The sequence below is a fragment of the Bufo bufo genome, chromosome 1 (genome assembly GCF_905171765.1).
Source record: "Bufo bufo chromosome 1, aBufBuf1.1, whole genome shotgun sequence".
In the NCBI taxonomy this organism is placed as follows: domain Eukaryota; kingdom Metazoa; phylum Chordata; class Amphibia; order Anura; family Bufonidae; genus Bufo; species Bufo bufo.
The window spans coordinates 220,265,586-220,287,657 of NC_053389.1; the positions used below are offsets into that span (position 1 = coordinate 220,265,586).

At 46.3% G+C, this 22,072-nt stretch overlaps 1 protein-coding gene across 5 annotated transcripts in view; it reads left to right on the top strand.

The window, feature by feature from the left end:
* PDE3A (phosphodiesterase 3A) overlaps positions 1–22,072 on the top strand; it is a 327,345-nt gene that overhangs the window by 190,921 nt on the left and 114,352 nt on the right. For all 5 annotated transcript variants that reach the window (XM_040435459.1, XM_040435462.1, XM_040435455.1 and 2 more), the window contains one exon: positions 11,669–11,719. In XM_040435459.1, coding sequence (XP_040291393.1) covers positions 11,669–11,719 — 51 coding nt within the window. The remainder of the gene's footprint in view (positions 1–11,668; positions 11,720–22,072) is intronic.

Below are 22,072 nucleotides of genomic sequence, written 5' to 3' on the forward strand. Positions count from 1 at the left end.
CATGAAAACGAACAAAATACATGTCCTATTTTTTGACAGCCGTTATTCACGGGCCGTCAAAAAAACATCTGTGTGAGTGGGGTGGCCAGACGTCTGGCTCTAGGCTGATCAGTCCGGTTTCCTGGCTCCCTGTCCGGGGCAAGGCCTGGGTGCCCTACTTTTCCCTGGCTTCACGAGCATACAGCAGCATTGCACTGTCTGAGCGTCCGCTACAGCTATAAACTGACTGACTGAGGCCTCTCTGACCTCCAGTCACTAGAAGTGGCCACCATGTCACTCTATGGCTGACTGAGGGTGAGACAAGCACACAGCTCACCTTCAGGTCTTCAAGCCTTTTTTTTTATGTTGGCACCGTTACTGGGAGAGGGTATATACGTGTTCATGCAGAAACAGGTATAGTACAGAGTTAGCAATCTCTCCGATGACCTATAAAGTCATAAAAAAGAAAATTTGGGGTGGGGTGTAGTCAGTTGTTACTGTCAATACATCCTCCATCTGCAGTGGCCTTCTGAGGAGTGCCTGGAGGATGGGAGTACTGATTGTGGCTCTGAGGGTAGTTCAGGGCCGGCGTCATAACCCGGCATCCCCGGGCAAGTGCCGGGGCCCAATGCTCCTGGGGGGGCCCACTGAGCTGCTATGAGCACTTCCATCAATACAGATGGGAGCTCTCACTGCTGTCATTTCACATACGCAGTACCCCTCTGGTGGGCCCTCTGAGCTGCAGAGACTCAGGACACGCCCCCTCTACACAGGACACGCCCCCTCTACACAGGACACACGCTGCCTGAGGAGAGAGACCGAGAGAGACCGCAGGGCTGGAGCTGGAGCAGAGAAGTGTGGAGACAGTCTGTAAGTCTGCACTGTGACTGTCTCTTCTCTGTGGGATAGAAGGAAGGGGGGGGGACGCTGCTGCTTCATTCTATTTAGTTGTGTTACTGTTTTATTAAGCAGTTTGTCTCCATGACAACTGCCCCCCCCCCCCCACATATCCTGTCCTATCTCATCCTCATGGAGCCCCTGCTGTCTCCTTTCCTCCCTCATGTATCCAGAGCTCCTGTTCCACCTTCTTATTGCTGCCCTGCACAGACCTCCTGCCCCTACTTGTTGTATGAATCCCCCTCAGAGCCCCTTCCACCTACTTGCTGTGTCCACCCCTCCTGTCCATCCAGGGCCCCTGTCTCACTCCTCTGCCTGTCATTATGGTGGCATCTGAACCGCATTCACCATAAGAACCTTCTAACGTCACAGGGTCATGTGACTGTGCCCCCCACCCCGTACTGTGCCCCCCACCCCGTACTGTGCCCCTTTATACCCTGCATTGTGCCCTCCTACCACACCATGTGCAGTGCCCCTAGTCATTCCCTGTACTGTGCCCTCTTATACCCTTTTAGGCTACTTTCACACTTGCGTTAGGTGCGGATCCGTCTGTTATCTGCACAGACGGATCCGCACCTATAATGCAAACGCTTAGATCCGTTCAGAACGGATCCGTTTGCATTACCATGAACATGTTTGTTCATGATAATGCAAACGGATCCGTTTTGACTTTACATTGAAAGTCAATGGGGGACGGATCCGTTTGAAAATTGAGCCATATTGTGTCAGCTTCAAACGGATCCGTCCCCATTGACTTACATTGTAAGTCTGAACGGATCCGTTTGCCTCCGCACGGCCAGGCGGACACCCGAACGCTGCAAGCTGCGTTCAGGTGTCCGCCTGCTGAGCGGAGCGGAGGACAAACGGTGCCAGACTGATGCATTCTGAGCGGATCCGCATCCACTCAGAATGCATTAGGGCAGTACGGATCCGTTCGGGGCCGCTTGTGAGACCCTTCAAACGGAGCTCACAAGCGGAGCCCCGAACGCTAGTGTGAAAGTAGCCTTATCCGGTCACTGTATGGTGGTTTTATCATTGTATGGCGGTGTTATCACTATATGGCGGTGTTATCACTATATGGCGGTGGTATCCAATAACTGCATGGCCATAACTGTATCCTTTCCCTGCCCACACCACTTTTTTTTAGACCTGGCATGAGCGGGAAAAGATACAGATTGCGGTGTTAAGGACCTTTGCGCCACATCTGTGTCAGAAATACGCCTAACATAGACGTATTTCTATATAATAAATGACCACCTAATTATATTAGTATTCAGGAGTAGGGCTAATATCTTTATAGTATATAGATTATAGTGTATTATACTGTGCCCTGTGTTTCCCAGTAGAAAATGATCCTTGGGGAGCACAGTCCTCATCCCTGACCACCAGGACCAGGTAGCGCTCTGTCAGTACATGGCGGCCTCCCCTCTCCGCCATGCTGCTCCGCTGTGTACTGGTGCTTATTCTGACACTAGAGCTGGGTTCACATCAAATTTTTTCCATCCATTTAATGTATACCAAAAATGTCTGCGTTAACAGATGCCTCAGACTGATGCCGTACAGTGGGGTCCGTTCATCATACAGTTCCATGGTAAAAAAACATATACGTTAACGTCTGCATTTTTTACTGGACTCTGCAGGATACAAAAACGTGGAGTGCTGCACATTTGTATACATCAAACCGATAGGAAAAACGTAATGTGAACCCACATTGGGGGGGGGGGGGAGGGGGACGTACTAAATTTCGCTGTGGGGCCCAGTCAGTTCTAGCTCCATCACTGCACATCTCCTTCTCTCCTCCAGGCCTGGCTCACTGCTGCAGCGGCCGGAGGAGAGAAGGAGCGCAGGGAGCTGCGGTTAGTGAATGACAGGACCACCAGCTCCCCTGCAATGATAGGTATGTGAGGGGGCCACTGGGGGGTCATTCATCACACTGTGAGGGCCCCTTACACAGTATAATGACTCCCAGTGCCCCCCATTTAGTATAATGATCCCCATTGACCCTCCATTTAGCATAATGACCACCAGAGCCCCCATTAAATATAATAACCCCTCGTGCCCCCTCCATACAGTATAACCCCCAGTGTGGGGGCGACTGGGGGTCATTATTCTGAATGGAGGGTCACTGTGGGGTCATTATACTGTGAGGGCCCTTTACATAGTATAATGACCCCCAGTGTCCCCCATTTAGTATAATGATCACCAATGACCCTCCATTCAGTATAATGACCCCCAGAGCCCCCTCCATACAGTATTCCCCCAGTGTGGGGGCTACTGGGGGTCATTATTCTAAATGGGGGCGACTGGGGGTTATTATTCTGAATGCAGGGCCACAGGTGGTCATTATACAGTGTGTGGGGGGGAAATTGGGGGTTCATTATACTGTGTGAAGGGCCACTAGTAGTCATTATACTGTGTGAAGGGCCACTAGTAGTCATTATACTGTATAGGGGCCACTGGGGGTCATTATACCGTGTAGGAGCCACAGGGGGACATGTCAATGTAAAAAAATGCCTCATGGGGGCCCACTGGGATTTATCGCCCAAGGGCCCACATGAACCTGGAGCCGGCCCTGGGGTAGTTGTAGTATGCAGTCACTGGAGGGTGTGCCCTTTCTTCCCTGGGTCACACCCTGGTGTTGGGGCTGCTGTCTGGTGGTAGTTAGCTGTTGGTTTGGGTGTAAGTCAGGAGATTAGGTGCAATGGCCAGAATCAGTAATCAGGCAAGTTGATATCAATAAGTAAGTGCAGTTTAGGAGTAGTAGTACATCCAACAGTAACAAGGCACAGTTCAAAGTAGATCGCAGTGCAGTTCGTGGGGGTGAAAATACTCCTTCTCTATGTCTTCCTAAAGTCTCTCTGCAGAACCTTATGCTGGCATTGAGATTCTTAGTTAACATTTTTGCACATTGCCAGGCTAAAGGGTGCACGGCTGGCCAAACCATCTCCAAGTGTGGAAGGGCGTGTTAGTAATGTTCCCTCTTACAGCAGCAAAGTCTCTCTATGCCATAACCTTCTTCTCTCTGTAGCACTTTTGATAAAGTTGCTTCCGTGGCTGTAGATTGTCTCAGAGATGAAGGTTTTCTGAGCTTGGGCCTAGTTCTGAGGAGCTTGCACAACATTGTAGCACAGCTAGAGTCTCTACCCATTAATCAGGGGGAGGACCCAGGTCTATATCCTGGTAACCTAAGCGGATGAGAGAAGCTGTTGACCCCAAAGTGTCCATACAAGTGCTTTTAGGTGGTACACAAATACAGTAAATCACAACATTTCAATTAGCAGTGTAACATTACGACAGTTTACCCTTTGCAGGGACCCTGTTCTGGGGTACTGCATATCTATAGGTTGCAGGCAAGGGAATAAAGTTCACCTCCTTACAAGAAATAATTGCTATCATCTCCAGTGCTTTTGAGCATTTTCCTCGTCTCTTCCTCTTTCTTTTCCTCTATAATATCAGACTTCTTGTATGAAATATGGATGGTGGGGTTGAAGATCCTGGACGTTTATCCAGTGTCCACGACCTGCCCCCAGGGCCACCCCAAAACACCTTGAAAACTCCCATAAACCGCTCACATTGGGGTAATTTTGGACAAACCCGATCCTTCCCTCCCCTTTTGCAATCGGTCCTGCATGCTTTCTGGGACTGTTGGCAGCTATGAAATTGCGTATACATTTTGTCAAAATATTATAGGTCGTATGCCACAAAGAATCTCCCAAATGTGATGTGAACAGGGCCGGTGCAAGGATTTTTGCCAACACAAGCGAAGCTACATTCTGGCGCCCCCCCTCGCAGCTCACCTGGCCCTGGTCCCGTCTGCAGCAGCTGGCTTCTCCTCTGGTCCTGGTATCTTCTCTCTGCTTCAAACAATCGCTGGTTTGAGGACTGTTTTCTTCGCCCTCTAGGTTTTAGAGGAGGATAATAAAAACATATTTTCCATTACACCTCAGGTCAGACCAGCAATCAGACCCCCAATGTTCATTAGACCTCAGCTCACAGCCCCAATCAGACCCCCAATGTTAATCAGACCTCAGATCAGAACCCAATGTCAGACATCAGCCCCCATCCATGAGCCCCCCATGTCAGCCATTTATCCCCCCATGTCAGCCATTTATCCCCCCATGTCAGCCATTAGCCCCCAATGTCAGCCATCTGCCCCCATGTAAGCAATCATGCCCCCATGTCACCCCCTATGTCACATCAGCCCTCCATGTCACATTTCTCCCCCTCCTTTTTACATAATCCCCTCTGTCACATCACCCCCATGTCACATTTCTCCCCCCATGTCAGATATCTCCCCCTTCATGTCACATTTCACCCCCTCAATGTCACATTTCTCCCTCTCAAAGCCTCAATGTCACATTTTCCCCCTCCATGTCACATCACCTATGTCACATCAGCACTCCATGTCACATTTCTCCCCCTCCATCCATGTCACATTTCTCCCCCTCCAAACCATGTCACATCACCCCCTATTGTGATCACATCATTACCCCCTATTGTGTCACATTTCTCCCTCCCCATGGCACATCATCCCCCCCCCCCCCCCCCCCCCCCCCCCGGCCAGCCCTGGCCCTATCCCCATGTCACAGACTACAGACTCCCATCATGTCACGGTCAACATCCCCCCCCCCCCTCCATTTATGATTGTTTTTTTTGTAATTATTTTTTTTAAACACATTCTTAAACACAAGAAGGTTCATTTTTTCCGCCCTTCCCCAGAGTGCGCCCTAAGGCAGCCGCTTGGTCTGCCTTATTGGAGCACCGGCCCTGGATGTAAACAGAACCCAACTGTTGATGGATTCCAATCAGGTAGCCTCTATTTATAAAAAACGCATTCATGAGATTAGAGGTCACATGACAGGAAGTTAGTTTGCCAATGCTGCCATGGCAACCCCACAGCAAGCACAATATTTCCATGTCTGCAGCAGTTAGGGGATTTGGAGATTAAAAAATAAAAAGAACAATGAAAAATCGACTTATTTTTCTTGTAAAATATCATGTTTTACTTTGTTGTCTTTTAAGCCTGTCTGCCATATATTTATATGCTGCTGCCACCAAGGGGTTAGCACACTCTGCCATATTGTACATGTCTGGTGCTGTGATGGCTGAGAGGTTAGATAGAAGGGGAGGGCTGCCTCTGTCATCCCATCATCCCCCCAGACATGTATACCTGTTAGGCCTCATGCACATGGCCGTTGTTTGGGTCCGCATCCGAGCCGCCGTTTTTGCCGCTCGGATGCGGACCCATTTATTTTAATGGGTCCGCAAAAGATGCGGACAGCACTCTGTGTGCTGTTCGCATCCGTTGCTCCATTCCGTGACCCCGCAAAATTTATGAGAATAGGCATCTCTATAATGGGCCTCCTGTTCCGTTCCGCAAATTGCGAAAGGCACACAGGCGGCAATTTGCGGACAGCAAAAAACGGCACAGTCGTGTGCATGAGCCCTTAGACTATACGGACATATCCCCAACTGGTAGCAGCCAGTTGTCATTTCATTCATACATTTGTGGTAGGAGTAGAAGAATGGCACAACACAGAGCCATAAGAATAGATACTCTGGACTGGTAATTTAATGTGAAATGCAATTATTTACTAAAACAGACATCCCTCTGCTCCTGGTGGGTACAGCTGCAGGGATACACACCAACATGTTGCTTCAGCTCCGATGGTCCATGCCCACCAGTGTTCTCCTGCACCTTCCCGGCAGGCACAGCCACTGGAGCCCTGATGCTGTCTCACTAATTCTTTGTGGTCCACCACTTCCCCTTGTAGCCTCTCTTCTGAGGGTGCACATGTGTACTTCTCGGCCTCTTAAAGGGCCAGCATGTGCAAACCTTCATCTGCCCCAGCCTATGGCAACCTGCCTTGGGGTATTTAAGGTACCTTTCACAGTGGAAAGGCGCCTGAGCAATAAGTTGTCTAGTTAGCTAGTGCCTAATACTGTTTGTTCCCCTGTGTACTGGCCTCTGCCTATTTAGCAGTTTTCACCCTTCGCTGTCTGACCTGACCTCTCACTGTTCCTTGTATTAACGCTGTACTGCCTGCCCTGACCTTTGAACTGTTTACTGGCTTGTATGAACTCTGCCTGCCCTGACCTTTGAACTGTTTACTGGCTTGTATGAACTCTGCCTGCCCTGACCCTGGCTTGTCCCTGACTATGGTTTAGTCTGATCTCTTGGTGCTTCACACCGGTGTCTCTCTACCCTCATGGGTCAGCTGCCACTGAAAAAAGACTACTACTGGTAGATCCCATGCAGTGGAGTCCCGATCTCTGTATAGGAGTTAAAGGGTGAACATTGAGGGACTACTTTGGAGTAGTTTAGGATTAACCCCAAGATAAATCTGTTCAGTGGCACAGTTTATCCATAATGTCCTCTCGTAACATCAGGAGAGGTGATACTTGCTCTTTAAGTGGTTAAAATGTCCTCTGCTTGTAGAACGTCTGGGGTCACTTGTTCCTGAAGCACTGGAAATAGCCCTGAATACAGTGCATTGCATCTGATAATGCCTGCTGGTAATTCATGGGTTAATGAGGTGGCTACTGGTAGTCATTGGGGGTAATGAGTTCATGCAGGTAATGATTTCTAAAAACAAATGACTTGGATAAGATGTGGCCTCTGTCACAGTAGGGTGACTGGATTTGAGAATATTCAGTGTTATTATGAGGGAGGGGGCACCTTGTTACCATTGCTTCTGGATACACAGGATGTGTCCATGCAAATCTGTAAGGCTTCCTATTGGACTCTGGACGATCCTTAATGTTTTTAAAGGATACATTGAGAACAGTGGAGCAAACATCATATATAAATGATCCCACAATCATCCTTCTGCATCTGTAGATGTTGAACGGACAGAAATATTGGTTGTCACCTGCAGGCTTGGTGTCTTTGTGTTCTCTCTTTGCTCTCTGGTAGGCTGTTTTTGGTACTCTGTAAGCCAATGAGAAGGTCTCCACTTGCTGCTTCCCTTTCAGAGCATGCAGTCTCACAGACACAGAAAAAAGCTGCAGCTGCATCCCCCTCCTCCCCTTTCGCAGCATGCAGTCTTACTGATATAGGAACTGCATCCTCCTCCCCTCTAACAGTATGCAGTCTTAGGCCCCTTTCACACGGGCGAGTATTCCGCGCGGATGTGATGCGTGAGGTGAACGCATTGCACCCGCACTGAATACCGACCCATTCATTTCTATGGGGCTGTTCACATGAGCGGTGATTTTCATGCATCACTTGTTTTTCACGCAACGCAGGCCCCATAGAAGTGAATGAGACTGCGTGAAAATCGCAAGCATCCGCAAGCAAGTGCGGATGCGGTTCGATTTTTTTTTTTTACGTACGGTTGCTAGGAGACGATCGGGATGGAGACCCGATCATTATTATTTTCCCTTATAACATGGTTATAAGGGAAAATAATAGCATTCTGAATACAGAATGCATAGTAAAACATCGCTGGAGGGGTTAAAAAAAAAATAAAAATTTTTTAACTCACCTTAGTCCACTAGATCACGTAGCCCGGCATCTCTTTCTGTCTTCATCTTAGCTGTGTGCAGCAATAGGACCTGTGGTGACGTCACTTCGGTCATCACATGATCCATCACATGATCTTTTACCATGGTGATGGATCATGTGATGACCAGAATGACGTCACCACAGGTCCTATTGCTGCACAGAGATCAGATGAAGACAGAAGGAGATGCCGGGCTACGCGATCAAGTGGACTAAGGTGAGTTCAATTTTTTATATTTTTTTTTAACCCCTCCAGCGATGTTTTACTATGCATTCTGTATTCAGAATGCTATTATTTTCCCTTATAACCATGTTATGAGGGAAAATAATTCAATCTACAGAACACCGATCCCAAGCCCGAACTTCTGTGAAGAAGTTCGGGTTTGGGTACCAAACACGTGCAATTTTTCTCTTGCGAGTGCAAAACGCATTACAATGTTTTGCACTCGCACGGAAAAATCGCGGGTGTTCCCGTATAGCACTGGCACATTTTCCTGCAACGCCCGTCTGAAAGAGGCCTTACAGATGCACAGAGAAGCTGTAGCTGCATACATTTTTAGTTCACACTCCCCTCTGGCAGCATGTAGTCTCACCGACAGAAGCTGCAGCTGCATCCCCCCTATAGCATACAGTGTCACAGAAACATAGAGGAGCGGAAGCTGCATCCACCTCTGCAGCAGTCCCTAGAAAAGTTCTCCATTGCAGATGTCCATGAATTGCATAGACAGGGCTGTACGTTGTATATGTATGTGTGTTTTACATGCAAATTATATGTATTGTATGTGAATTGCTGTGCATTATGTGTGTATTATGTGTTGTATATGTGGACGGGGCAGTACAGTCAGCTGTCTGCATGGCAGCACAACTCCCATTACGTAAAGGGAACCTGTCGCCTCAAAAACGCATATAAAACGGCCAGCATTACCTCATAGTAGCCCCCAGTCTGTTAATAATCATATGTTTGATCCGTTAGTCTGATGCTCTATAGGTTCAAAAAACAATGTTTTAAGCGCCATCAGCGCCATTAAGCGCCGTTCAGCTTTAAGTCCAGGGGGCAGCGGCTTCCTTGCTTCAAGTCAAGGTAATCACGCGCCCTAACCGTCCCCTCTCTTGTTAGATTGACAGCCTGCAGTGTGGCCGGGATCGCATAAGTCTCGCGCATGCGCGGTGCGCTCCTTGGTAAGGTGCATTCCTGTCTCTAGCTGCTGCTGTTAGCCGGGTTCCAGCGGCGCATGCGCTAGATTTATGCGATCCTGGCCGCACTGCAGGCTGTCAATCTAACAAGAGAGGGGACAGTTAGGGGGGCGTGATTACCTTGAATTGAAGCAAGGAAGCCGCTGCCCCCTTGACTTCAAGCTGAACGGCAAGATAGCGCTGATGGCGCTTAAAACATCGTTTTTTTAACCTATGTAGCATCAGACTAATGCCTCATGCAGACGTCCATGCCAGTTTTGGATCAGTGGTAACACGGACCGTGTTTTCTCCTGTGACAGATCCGTGTGTCCGTTTTTTGCTGTCCGTGTTGCATTGGTGTTTCACTGACACTGAACAGCTGAAAAATTATTTTCAAAGCATCTCTTCCTAATGATCCGTGAAATACGGATGCAACACGGATGGCATCCGTGTTTTTCACGGACTCTTAGACTATAATGGGCGTGAGGGATCCGGGAACATGGACCAAGATAGGACATGCACCATCCATGCTAAAAACACAGACCCACGGACAGTGCTAAAACACTGATGTCTGAATACACACATTCAAATGAATGGGGACGTGTGCTGTCCGCGGAGAACACGTACAGCACACGTCCGTGAGACACTGACGTGTGAATGAGGCTTAATGGATCGCACATATAATTATTAACAGACTGGGGGCTACCATGAGGTAATGCTGGCGGTTTTATATGCGTTTTTGAGGTGACAGGTTCCCTTTAACAAGAATACTATAAAAGAGAAACAATAACTAGAGACACAGACATTTCTCTGTGTGGATAAAACTGGCCACAATGTTTATTTAGGCTTAAATAATTAATAAAAACCAGAATAAAATGTAGTAAAATATATATAATTTAATAAATAACTAGTTAAAACCAACATACCATACTGCAGTCATAAAACAAAGCTGGGCGACAACACCCCTACAACAAACATCGCGACTGAGCAGGGGGAGGGTCGGCGGGGCACGGTATTATAACTGTTCTGCGCCCCAACGGACACGAAACCCCAGATAACCGGGTTTAAATAGAAGAATCCGTCCCGCCATTGGAGATGACAACAAATCACAGCTGTCGGATTTTCCCGCTCTGGTTCAAACATCCAATAAACACCCCTAGCACCCAGCAGGCTCGGACTTCAGTGCAGCGGACCTCAAGTTGACCCCATCTCTTCAGGTTCAATTACCTGCAATATATGACTCCACATACATATATGGGGTTGAGGGGGATGGGGGAGAAATAGCGAGAAACCCAAGGGATTATAGATCATACAACAACCCGCATACAGCCAATCCACTTACCAACACAACCGAAATAAATAAATAAGACACGTGGACACATTATATGGTGGAAGATTTTGGCCACGACCAGCTTTATTAAAGAACAGCTTAAACCAAATAAACATTAAAACCTTGTACCAATATAACTTTATAACCACGTAACGGCCCAGCCATAAACTCGGACCATCTAGCTTAATACCACAGATTAGACCAGCCATAAGCTCGGCCTAAATACCCGAATAACTCGTCCGCTCACCATTTCAGTGAGCGACTTTACCCCTCCTTCTAATAAAGCAGTCGTGACAATATCGCAAAATTGGGCGGGCGGGCGCAGCTCCACACTTGCGGCTTGGCTGACAGCTTAATCACCGACACCCAATGCCCTAACTGTTGCTGGGCATCAACAAATAATCTGCCCAGCAACCACCCTTCATAGGTGCCCTAACTAGCCAATCTCAGACCCTTGACCTCCACCCAGCAACACTGGCTAAATTTAGCCACCCTGACCACAACTTTCGGCGGGAAAATCTCCCGCCAAAACCCTCACATACTGACCTGTAATGATCAAAATCCCATGCGGATCCCTCCATATTAAATTCCAGGATCCTAACATTCTGAAACCACAAAAAATAGCTTATAGGGAGTGTGCCGCCATGTGTCCCCACGAGCAAAAGCTCTGAGGGGCCCCTGACATTCACTGTGTATAAGAAGATGTTCTCGACGACCAAGGACACAAATGTCTGAAAGTGGTTTAAATGAACCCTCATTAATACTTCTCTCTCTCCTCTCTGCAGTTAATGGGTCACCCAGAATGGGACTACAAGAGAAGCTCCAGGGGCTCACAGGTCAGTGCATGTGGAAATCCATTGTGACTACTGAAAGATCAACCTTACTACCTGGTGGTGTAAGTCCGGTGTATACGCCAGGAATATCTTCTGACCTATACAACTATATACAGACCATATATACTGTACTTACAGTATATAGCTGCATATATACACCATATGTCTACCTTATTGTACAGCGCACTTATGTAAGAAAACTCAGCTCACGTACAAAATATCTGTAGGCAGTGGGGTACATAGAGAAGTGAGGGCCCCATTGCAAGGATCAAACCAGGCCCCCCACACAGGACAGAAGGGTTTCCGCCTAAACCCCTTTCAATGACCCTTGGGCCATTTTTCCACTGCTTCATTTTCTAAAAGTTGTTCCTTTGGCCTCAGGCACACGACCGTTTTTTGGGTCCGCATCCGAGACACAGTTTTTGCGGATCGGGTGCGGACCCATTCACTTTAATGGGGCTGCAAAAGATGCGGACAGCACTCCGCGTGCTGTCCGCATCCGTTGCACCGTTCCGTGGCCCCGCAAAAAAAAATATAGCATGTCCTATTCTTGTCCGTTTTGTGGAAAAGAATAGGCATTTCTACAATGGGCCGCCCGTTCCGTTCCGCAAATTGCGGAAGGCACACGGACGGCTTCCGTTTTTTGCGGATCCACAGTTTGCGGACCGCAAAAAACGGAACAGTTGTGTGCATGAGGCCTTTAGAGGGTAGAGTCCTGACCAAGTTTTCACCTCCAGTAGAAGAGGAGATAATCCCAACTAAGACTGGACCCCCTCTTTCCCTGGGCCCCATAGCAGTTGTCTGGTCTGCCGCTATGGTAGTTACGCCCCTGTCTGTAGGTAGGTCCAGCATATGCACTGCACATGAGGTGTGAACTGAGGCTTATGTGACCTAATCCTGAAGAAGGTCCTATGCAAGTTCATAATAATGTGATAAGGGGTGGTGATAGGGTTTCAGTGATGTGTAACCCCCAGCCCCCCAATTTCCTAGTCCTTTGCCCAGTAATTGATGATGTGTTCTGTGTGACGTGTCAGATCATTTCATATAGACGAAGACATAACTGGGGATGTGGGTCAATCATGCCCCATGTTTCTTCAATGTTAGTGTTAGGGTCCGATCACACATCCGCAAAATAGGCTGGAAAAGATGCGGCCGGAAAAGATGCGGACAGCACACAATGTGCAGTCCGCATCCGCACTGCTGTTCCGCAAAAAAATATAACATGTCCTATTCTTGTCTGCAGACACGGACAAGAAAATACATTTCTATTTAAAGTGCTGGCCATGTGCGATCCGCAAAATGCGGAACACACATGGACGGTGTCTGTGTTTTGTGGATCCGCAATTTGTGGTCCGCAAAACACTTGCGGACGTATGAATGGACCCTTAGCTGGAGGAGCCGTGAGACTGGTGGACACTGCTGGTCCCAGTGCCATTAGGGTGCATAATTTTCCTCTGACCCATTTCTGGAGGTCAATATTATAAAGAATGGGGCAGATTTATCAAACTGGTGTAAGGTAGAACTGGCTTAGTTGTCCATAGCAACCAATCAGATTCCGCCTTTCATTTTCCAAAGGAGCTGTGAAAAATGAAAGGTGGAATCTGATTGGTTGCTATGGGCAACTAAGCCAGTGCTACTTTACACCAGTTTGATTTATCTCCCCCAATGTGTTTTATTATTAGGGCCCAGGAGCCTCTGAGAGGTGTATAGGATGATCATATATATATTGTATTGTGTGTACTGGATGAGCCCCTTTATATACTAATTTATAATAGAACAGCGTTTTCCCTGTGCTGCCAGAGGATGCGCCTGATTTATGACTAGATGCAAGCCTTGGAGCATTCTCCAGCAGACTGAAATCAATGCCAGGTCAGTCTTCTCTTATGCCTGAAAACTGGCATAAAATAAAAGATAAATGCGCTGAGCCCGCTGGCCCTGCCCCTTGCTCACCCCCGCCACGCCGCATTTTCAGGAATGTGGTAAGGGTGGTGTAGAAACACCACTTGCACCTACATTAAGGCACAGTGACGTTTAAAAAGTCACAAACATGGGGCGAGACTTATCAAAAGTCTAAGTCAAAAGTGTAAGGGAAAACTGGCTTAGTTGCCCCTAGCAACCAATCAGATTGATCCTTTCATTTTCCAAAGGTGCTCTGAAAAATGAAAGGTGGAATCTGATTTGTTGTTGTCGGCAACTAAGCCAGTTCTGCTTTACACTCGTTTTGATAAATTCCTTGCTATGTATAGGGGGCAGATGTATGTTTTGTACAGTAGAGAATATCCCTCCGTGAGAGCTCACTTTCCAGGCCCCTGATTCTTTGTTCATGATGTCAGCTATTGATTGACATGTTCTGAGGTCTGTACTGCTCCTGACGTCATCACTTCAGGAGGTTACGATGGGGACAGTCCGAAATGTGTGGAGTCACCCTACTGGACACAAAATATCCAGATTGTGACACTGCGAGACCTGAATCACGGGACTTGTCCCCAATAGATACAAGTGGTAAAAGTTGCACAGTAGTCACTGGAGTCACTACTGGTAGGGATTATGCCAAGGGGCAGCAACTTCTCCTGTCATTGTCACACCTGTGCACCTGTCACATGCTGTGCAGACATTTGTCGGAGTCTGGCGCAGTTTCAGGGGTCGTTACCTCCTTGTGGCAGTTTTTCCATGATTCCTGGGCCCGTTTATCTGGAGGAGGTAATGACTCGCTGCATCCACTAATGTCATCTGTAAATGAGATTAGAAACCCATGGAACAGTTCATAGAACTTTATTGTCTCCTCTGACGTCAGGTAATGAAGTTACCGGCTCTGCGCAGCTGGCAGACATTTGATTAGCGATGCGGCCGGATTGTGCAGGTCACTGATGTGACAGAATGTGCCCGGACCCTTCTGATGTTCCCCGCGGTCAGTCCGGGCCATGAAATTACAAAGAGATCCTGCAGACATTCACTGAACGTAGACCTGGCCCCACCAGCAGTAGATCTGACAGCTACATGTCCCATGAAGTCTTGTCACCAGATCTGTCAGAATACCATATATACAGTACAGACCAAAAGTTTGGAAACACCTTCTCATTCAAAGAGTTTTCTTTATTTTCATGACTATGAAAATTGTAGATTCACACTGAAGGCGTCAAAACTATGAATTAACACATGTGGAATTATATACATAACAAACAAGTGTGAAACAACTGAAAATATGTCATATTCTAGGTTCTTCAAAGTAGCCACCTTTTGCTTTGATTACTGCTTTGCACACTCTTGGCATTCTCTTGATGAGCTTCAAGAGGTAGTCCCCTGAAATGGTTTTCACTTCACAGGTGTGCCCTGTCAGGTTTAATAAGTGGGATTTCTTGCCCTATAAATGGGGTTGGGACCATCAGTTGTGTTGAGGAGAAGTCAGGTGGATACACAGCTAATAGTCCTACTGAATAGACTGTTAGAATTGGTATTATGGCAAAAAAAAAAGCAGCTAAGTAAAGAAAAACGAGTGGCCATCATTAATTTAAGAAATGAAGGTCAGTCAGTCAACCGAAAAATTGGGAAAACTTTGAAAGTAAGGGCTATTTGACCATGAAGGAGAGTGATGGGGTGCTGCGCCAGATGACCTGGCCTCCACAGTCACCGGACCTGAACCTAATCGAGATGGTTTGGGGTGAGCTGGACCGCAGAGTGAAGGCAAAAGGGCCAACAAGTGCTAAGTATCTCTGGGAACTCCTTCCAGACTGTTGGAAGACCATTTCAGGGGACTACCTCTTGAAGCTCATCAAGAGAATGCCAAGAGTGTGCAAAGCAGTAATCAAAGCAAAAGGTGGCTACTTTGAAGAACCTAGAATATGACATATTTTCAGTTGTTTCACACTTGTTTGTTATGTATATAATTCCACATGTGTTAATTCATAGTTTTGATGCCTTCATAGTCATGAAAATAAAGAAAACTCTTTGAATGAGGTGTGTCCAAACTTTTGGTCTGTACTGTAGCTACTAATAGTCCAGTTGCATAAAGAGGGCGGTTCCAATATGTTTTGAGGGTGTTCCCCAATGGATTGGGGTGGTGGTTAAATATATGGCTGTTTTGGATTCAAACGTTGGGAGATACGCAGAAGCTGTCTTTATATACATCATTCCACATTGTGAGCAGGTGTAACGCACAGAGAAAGCTGCAGGCTGTACCCGGTGCAGCAGCAAGTGCAGACATCATTGGTTACTACGGGGGCAGCTTGAGGACATTCAGTGACAACAGCAGAATACACAGGGCTTTGCAGATTTGTAGTTTGGATTGTTGCTCTGAAGCCACCCAGACACATTATAGTGTATCTGAAATTATATTATTAACAGACCAATAAGAAGATGGCAGTGACACTGCACATCAGGATTACAGAGATGTGGAGACTCCGGGTTTGACTGGTGTATCCCTTTAATTGTGGTAGATGTACTAACGCTGTCTAATTTTTAGACAATATTAAGTTAGGGGATTGTATCAAGGATCTATGCCAGGTTTTGGTGTAAAAATGTCATAGAATTTGTCTCAAGTCCCACTTTACGCCACTCTTTTCACTATTGAAAGGTGGTTGGGAAAGTGGTCCTCTAGGTTAATCAGTTTCAGTCTAGATTTTTCTCTGACACATTTTTAAAATATCACAACTTCGCTCCAGTAGAGCATAAAAGACTGGAGTAGCATTTCTAGACAAGCGTTAGGCTTAAAGTCATGCTAAATTTATCAAAAAATGTGCACCGTTTGATGGATTTGGCGCAACTTTTGCTAGTGCAAGCTCAAAGCAAAACTCACTTTAAAAACTGATGGCTAATTTGCTGGAAGATAAATCCTACCTTTAGACTGTCTAGTCTGACTTAATACCACCTATTATTTGGCTTACTTTATTTGCATCAAAGTAATTCACCTAAATTTTGTAGCATTTTTTGGTATACATTGGCACATCTTAAACCACACCCTCTTTCTGGCAGGTCACACCCTTTTGCTGGTAATTCATTCCCTACTATTGGAAAAGTTTAAAAAAGTGTCTAAAACAATAAATGTGGTGCAAAGCAGGTACGCCTTTTTGCAAATTACTAGAATTCTAGAACATTTTGATTAGTAAGTCTTCTTCGTTCTAAGTTTTCAAATCTGATTTTTATTTTCCAATTGTACATGCTATAAGGGCTACCATCTTGTCTGAGCTACTGCTCTGCTCTGTTAAGCCACATGGACATAGGTAAATGGTGTCTGGAGATGACTCATTGGGACGAATTTATCAAAGCTCCACACTATTTTTCTGAGAGGGGGAGGAAGTGAGCCACTTATACCACCTACTGACTTCTATAGATGTTTCATCCTATTATTATTATTTATTTGAATGCTTCTTTACTTCTATGGCACTGTACATCTAAGTGGGGGTATACATACATAATATAAAACAGAGGTCCAACGGGCAGGAACAGACAGGTGCAAAGGGGAGGAGGAACCCTACCCATGAGAGCTTACAATCTACAATGGACACAGTAGGTGAGGGTAAAAGCTGCCCATCTGGCTGTGTGCTGGCATCATGCTTATTGCAGCTGATAGGCTTTCCTGAAGAGGTAGGTTTTCAGGTTGCTTTTGATGGTTTGGATGTTGGAGGAGAGTCTGATGTGCTGGAGTGGCGAGTCCCAGAGTATGGGGGATGCACACCTCAGTGATGATGGTAAGTTGGGTTAAGTGGGAAGAGCACTGAGTAGTTGTGTAGAGGGATTGTAGAGATTGTTGGTTGAGGCTTTCTTAGATTTTGTCAATTTTATGTTTGAAATATAAGGCAAAGTCTTTAGCTGAGATGAGGGGTGTGGGAGGAGGCATTGGTGGACAGAGTAGAGAGTTAAAGGTATTAAACAATTGTTTGGGGTTGAGAGCAGACTTGAAGTTGAGAGCAGCCGGTTTGTAGATGATGAAGTCTTCTTTGGAGTTGGATTTTTTCCAGCCTCGTTCTGCAACTCTGGAGTGTTCCAAGATTGTCGATTGATTTGACGGGTCCTGGTGTGTGTGAGAGGGGTGACTGAGTCGAGAGCTGAAGTAATTGTGGTGAAGAAACCAGGGAAGATATGGTGGACAGCGGGGAGAGTGAGTCAGAGTGTGTGAGTAGACAGGTTTCTGAGGTTCCTACAAGGGGTGATAATGTATGGACTCTGGGGTCAGTTGAAGAGAGAGTGGTTGAGAATGCAAGATGATTGTGGTCAGAGAGGGGGAGAGAAGAATTTTTATTAGATAGGGGGCAGAGGCAGGTGAAGACAATGTCTAGTATGTGTCTGTCTTTGTGGGTGGCTCTGGAGGACCATTGTGTGAGGCCAAAGGAGGAAGTAAGAGAGGTAGTTGAATTGAGTGTGTCAATTGTGATGTTGAAATCCCCCATGATAATGGTTAGGGATGTTGGCAGAGAGAACGTGTAGAAGCCAGGTATTGAAGTGGTCAAATAAGGCAGTAGCAGGGTCTGGTGGACGGTAGATGACTGCTTATTTGGAGATTGGAGGGAGAGTAGATGTGGACAGAGCGAATTTCAAAAGAAGGAAGGTTGAGGAAGGGTAGAAATGGGTTAAATGGAGCAGTTATAGGAGGAGGACAACACCACCACCATGTCTTTCTGGACAGGAAGTGTGGGTAAATTGGAGTTTTCCATAGGAGAGTGCGACAGGGGAGGCTGAGTCGTTAGGTGTCAGCCATATGTCCTGCAGACCAATGAAGGTAAGTTTATGCAAAATGAAGAGGTTCTGGATCCTAAGCTCAGTGGTCAGTGTCAAAACTGCAATACTTTAGATCAGGGGTGCACAACGTTTCCTGGTTGGGGGCCACATGGCCAGACTGAACCAATGACGAGGGCCGAAATTAAAATTTAAAGGTGTATTAACAACTGAAATATTGTACGTATGGCATATTGAACACACATTATATACCATTAATGTCTAGTTACACTTCCAGGACTCCCATCTAATGGGAGAAATACATGAAAATTATATGTGAGCAGCCACAAGACATAGGCACCGCACAGAATGGTCTCAAGGGCCGCATGTGGCCCCCGGGCCGCAGGTTGTGCACCCCTGCTTTAGATGTAGACTTTAAAAAGTAGACAATTTTAGGAGAAGGCAGGTTATGTCCCACTAACCCCTCTGCCAATATTATATTGTGGTGAGTGTTTCAGGAGATTGTGAAGGCTGTAATGCAAATTGGCAGCTGGATGTTAAGCAATGCTGTAGATTTACACTACATTTGCAGTTGGAGGTGGCTGGAATTGTGCAATTCTTAAGAGTTAAAAGGGGAGCTCTACCTTCATACTACCCAACTTAGACATAGTGGAGGTTTCAGAGCAGGGAACGGTTAGTGGACAAAGTTACTATTAATAAGAGTCCATTATTATCACCAGTTACACTGCTGCATATATAGTTGGAATGTATGGGGTCCAAGATTAGGGAACTGGGATCTATTGGCATCCAAGGGGATGTGATCTATGGAGATCCTGAGGAAGGTGGTGGTGGTGGGTCGGGATTATGTGGTTCCTGATATCTATGGGCATCTTGGGGAGGGGCATTGTGATCTGTTAGGAGTCATGTCAGGAAAGGATGTTTTCTGTAAGGGGTTCTGGGGCTCAATGAGGGTACTGGTACAGGATCTCTAATGGTCCTAGGGAACAAGGACGGGATCTATGAGGGTCCTGCGGGTGGGAACTAGGATCTATGAAATCCAGGGAGAGTGTGGATGTGATGATCATTTATGGGAGAAAATGATGTGATCAAGGAGTGGGCTGGGATTTTTGCGGTCCTGGGAGAGGGGGTTGGCATCTATAGGGGATCCTGGGGAGGAGGTGTGATCTATGGGGGTCCTGGGGGAGGGTGGATGTGATCCAAGATTTCTGGGGAAGAAAAAATATCATCAGGGAGTGGGCTGGAATCTTTGGGGTTGCAGGTTAGATGACTTGGATCTATGGGGGTATCCTATGAGAGGGGGCTTGGATCTATCGGGGGTCCTGAACCATAAAGCTCAGGATGATCTATTGATTATATTCTTGATTGAAGATCCTGGTGCTGAAGTTTCCAGGGATGGGGGGGGGGGGGGGGGGGGACTCGTGGTTGGACACATCCACTGGGCACGACACTTCTCATGATTAAGTTTTTGTATTGAATGAAGTGAATTATGGATGAAGCAGCTCTAAGAGTGCAGGATAATGGGCAGCACAGGCTGGCAAGTGCCGCTTACTCATTCGTCGCTCATTGTCTTGGTCAATTCATTTAATATAATTGAATGTAGAGAGTGAAGCCGCGTCTGCTCCTCTTCAGGACCGAGGGTTTGCACTTTACCCTCCCGTTTCTAGGCAACTGTTATTTCAAGATTAAAGACTTCCTGAGCCGTCCACCTCCGGTGCTCATTCACTAGAGACTCGCTGGCATTCGTACCGGCCTCATCACAATGGAATAGGCGGGACATACGGTGTCCCTGGACATGGTTGACCAGCACTGAGACCCAGACTTTTCTTACAAGATGAGCTGGAGAAGCCTACGCCGTCTAAAGAGGAGGAGGGAGACTTTCCCGTTTGGGGATAAGGTACATGGAAAGTGACCTGGTCTGCTGACAAAATTGCATGCTGGGAACTGTGGGGAGGTGGGGTGGGGGAATGTGTGCAGCACCATACACCCGAGGTCCCGGGTTATGTAATATGTCTCTCTGGCTAATCCAGTCCATCATTGTACAAGGATGAATTAGACAATGTTCTACAAGACCTGCACTCCAGAATTCTTTCTTCGAAAGTTAGCAAACAGAAATAGGGTTCTTCTATAACTTTTTGGGCTTACTGTGGAAAATTGTTTGCAACATTCTACTTTTTTACTTCCCTCATTTTAGTTTTAGTGAGATAGAGCGGTTGAGAAGTGGACGTGGTTAGTCTGTGGACGTGATTTCTGCTAGATTTTTCAATTCAGACTTGTCGTTAAAGGGACTGTGTAGAAGGTGAAGTAACATCTCAAGACAGAAGTATCTACAATTTTTTGAAACTTGATATGTCTTAGTCCCAGCGCTGCTTCTTCTCACTGCTGGGCGCAGTAGTGAAGACGGTTTCAATAGAAAGTCTATGAGGCTGTGAAGGAGAAGCAACGCTCGGCTGAGCACTTCTGACTCCTCATTCTAGAGATCGGCAGGGGTTTCAGCACTGGGACCCCCCGCCCATTAGCACTTTTAATATGTCCCTATGACATAACAAAAGTTTCAAAAAACTGTAGCTACTCTTTAAAGATACACCAATTTTATCAAAGACATTTGATAAGTTTGGCACAACGGAATAATTTTAAAAAGTCTATTTTTCCTTGAGTCTGCTTTGATGTATTTTGCTCCAATTTTATCAAATGTTGAATTTGGCTCATCTTTAAACCTAACACTTGTCTACAGATGCTACCACACTTTGTTTGCACCACCCAACTTTACAAGTTTTTACCAAAGTCATGGTGATAAATCTGGAGTAAAGCTCATTAACATAACCACGCCCACTTACCCACTCATGTTTCCAAAGTGGCAGTGGTGGCGTAAAACGGCAAAAAGTCACGGATTTTTTTTTAATTCAAAATGTATGACTTTTCTATGCCAGAAAACAGGTGTAGACCTTTGATACTTTAAACATTCCCCTTATGACAAATCTTGTGTTTTTAATTCTTCACCATATTCAAGATCTCTGATTGATGTCACTGAATAGGAACATTTTATTTACATCCAGAGCCTGAAAACCCTTCCTGTTCTACTTCTGCTCCCTCAGCTTATGGGCTTGTTACAATGTGTCCAGCATAGATGATCGGTGAGCTAAACACATCAGCACAAATCTATCCAGGGCTGATAGTTTGTTACAATGTATCAGTGCAGGTGAAATGTACCAGTATAGAGTCCAGGCAGTGTACGCCACAGAGGGTTGTCTACACTGGTTACAATTGTAGCAAACCCTCAGCCGTGAGGCTTGGACAGTTCTTAGTCTGTGGGGATAACATAGATTGTTCATATTCCCTGACAGTAAGCAGAGATCTTGAGGATGGTGAGAAATTTATTTGGTATATTACAGAATTATAGAACTTTTCGTGATACAGTAGTGATCAAGCTTTATTGACAGAAGACTGTATTGACAAGGCAATAAATCTGCTCATCCGGCGGTCTTTTAGATTTCATCTTTGGGTTCCCAGCAATGCCCTGGTTGTTCCTGACAAATGGAGATTATCTCTTTGGCTAGCCATAATTTCCTGTTGGGCGCCAATGGAAAATTTGTGCTGCGACTGTTCCCATCATGATAAAATATAGGAACGTGTCTTGATGTCTGCGCTGTACATGGCTCTTGTGACCTCATCACTGCCACCGTCTGGAAA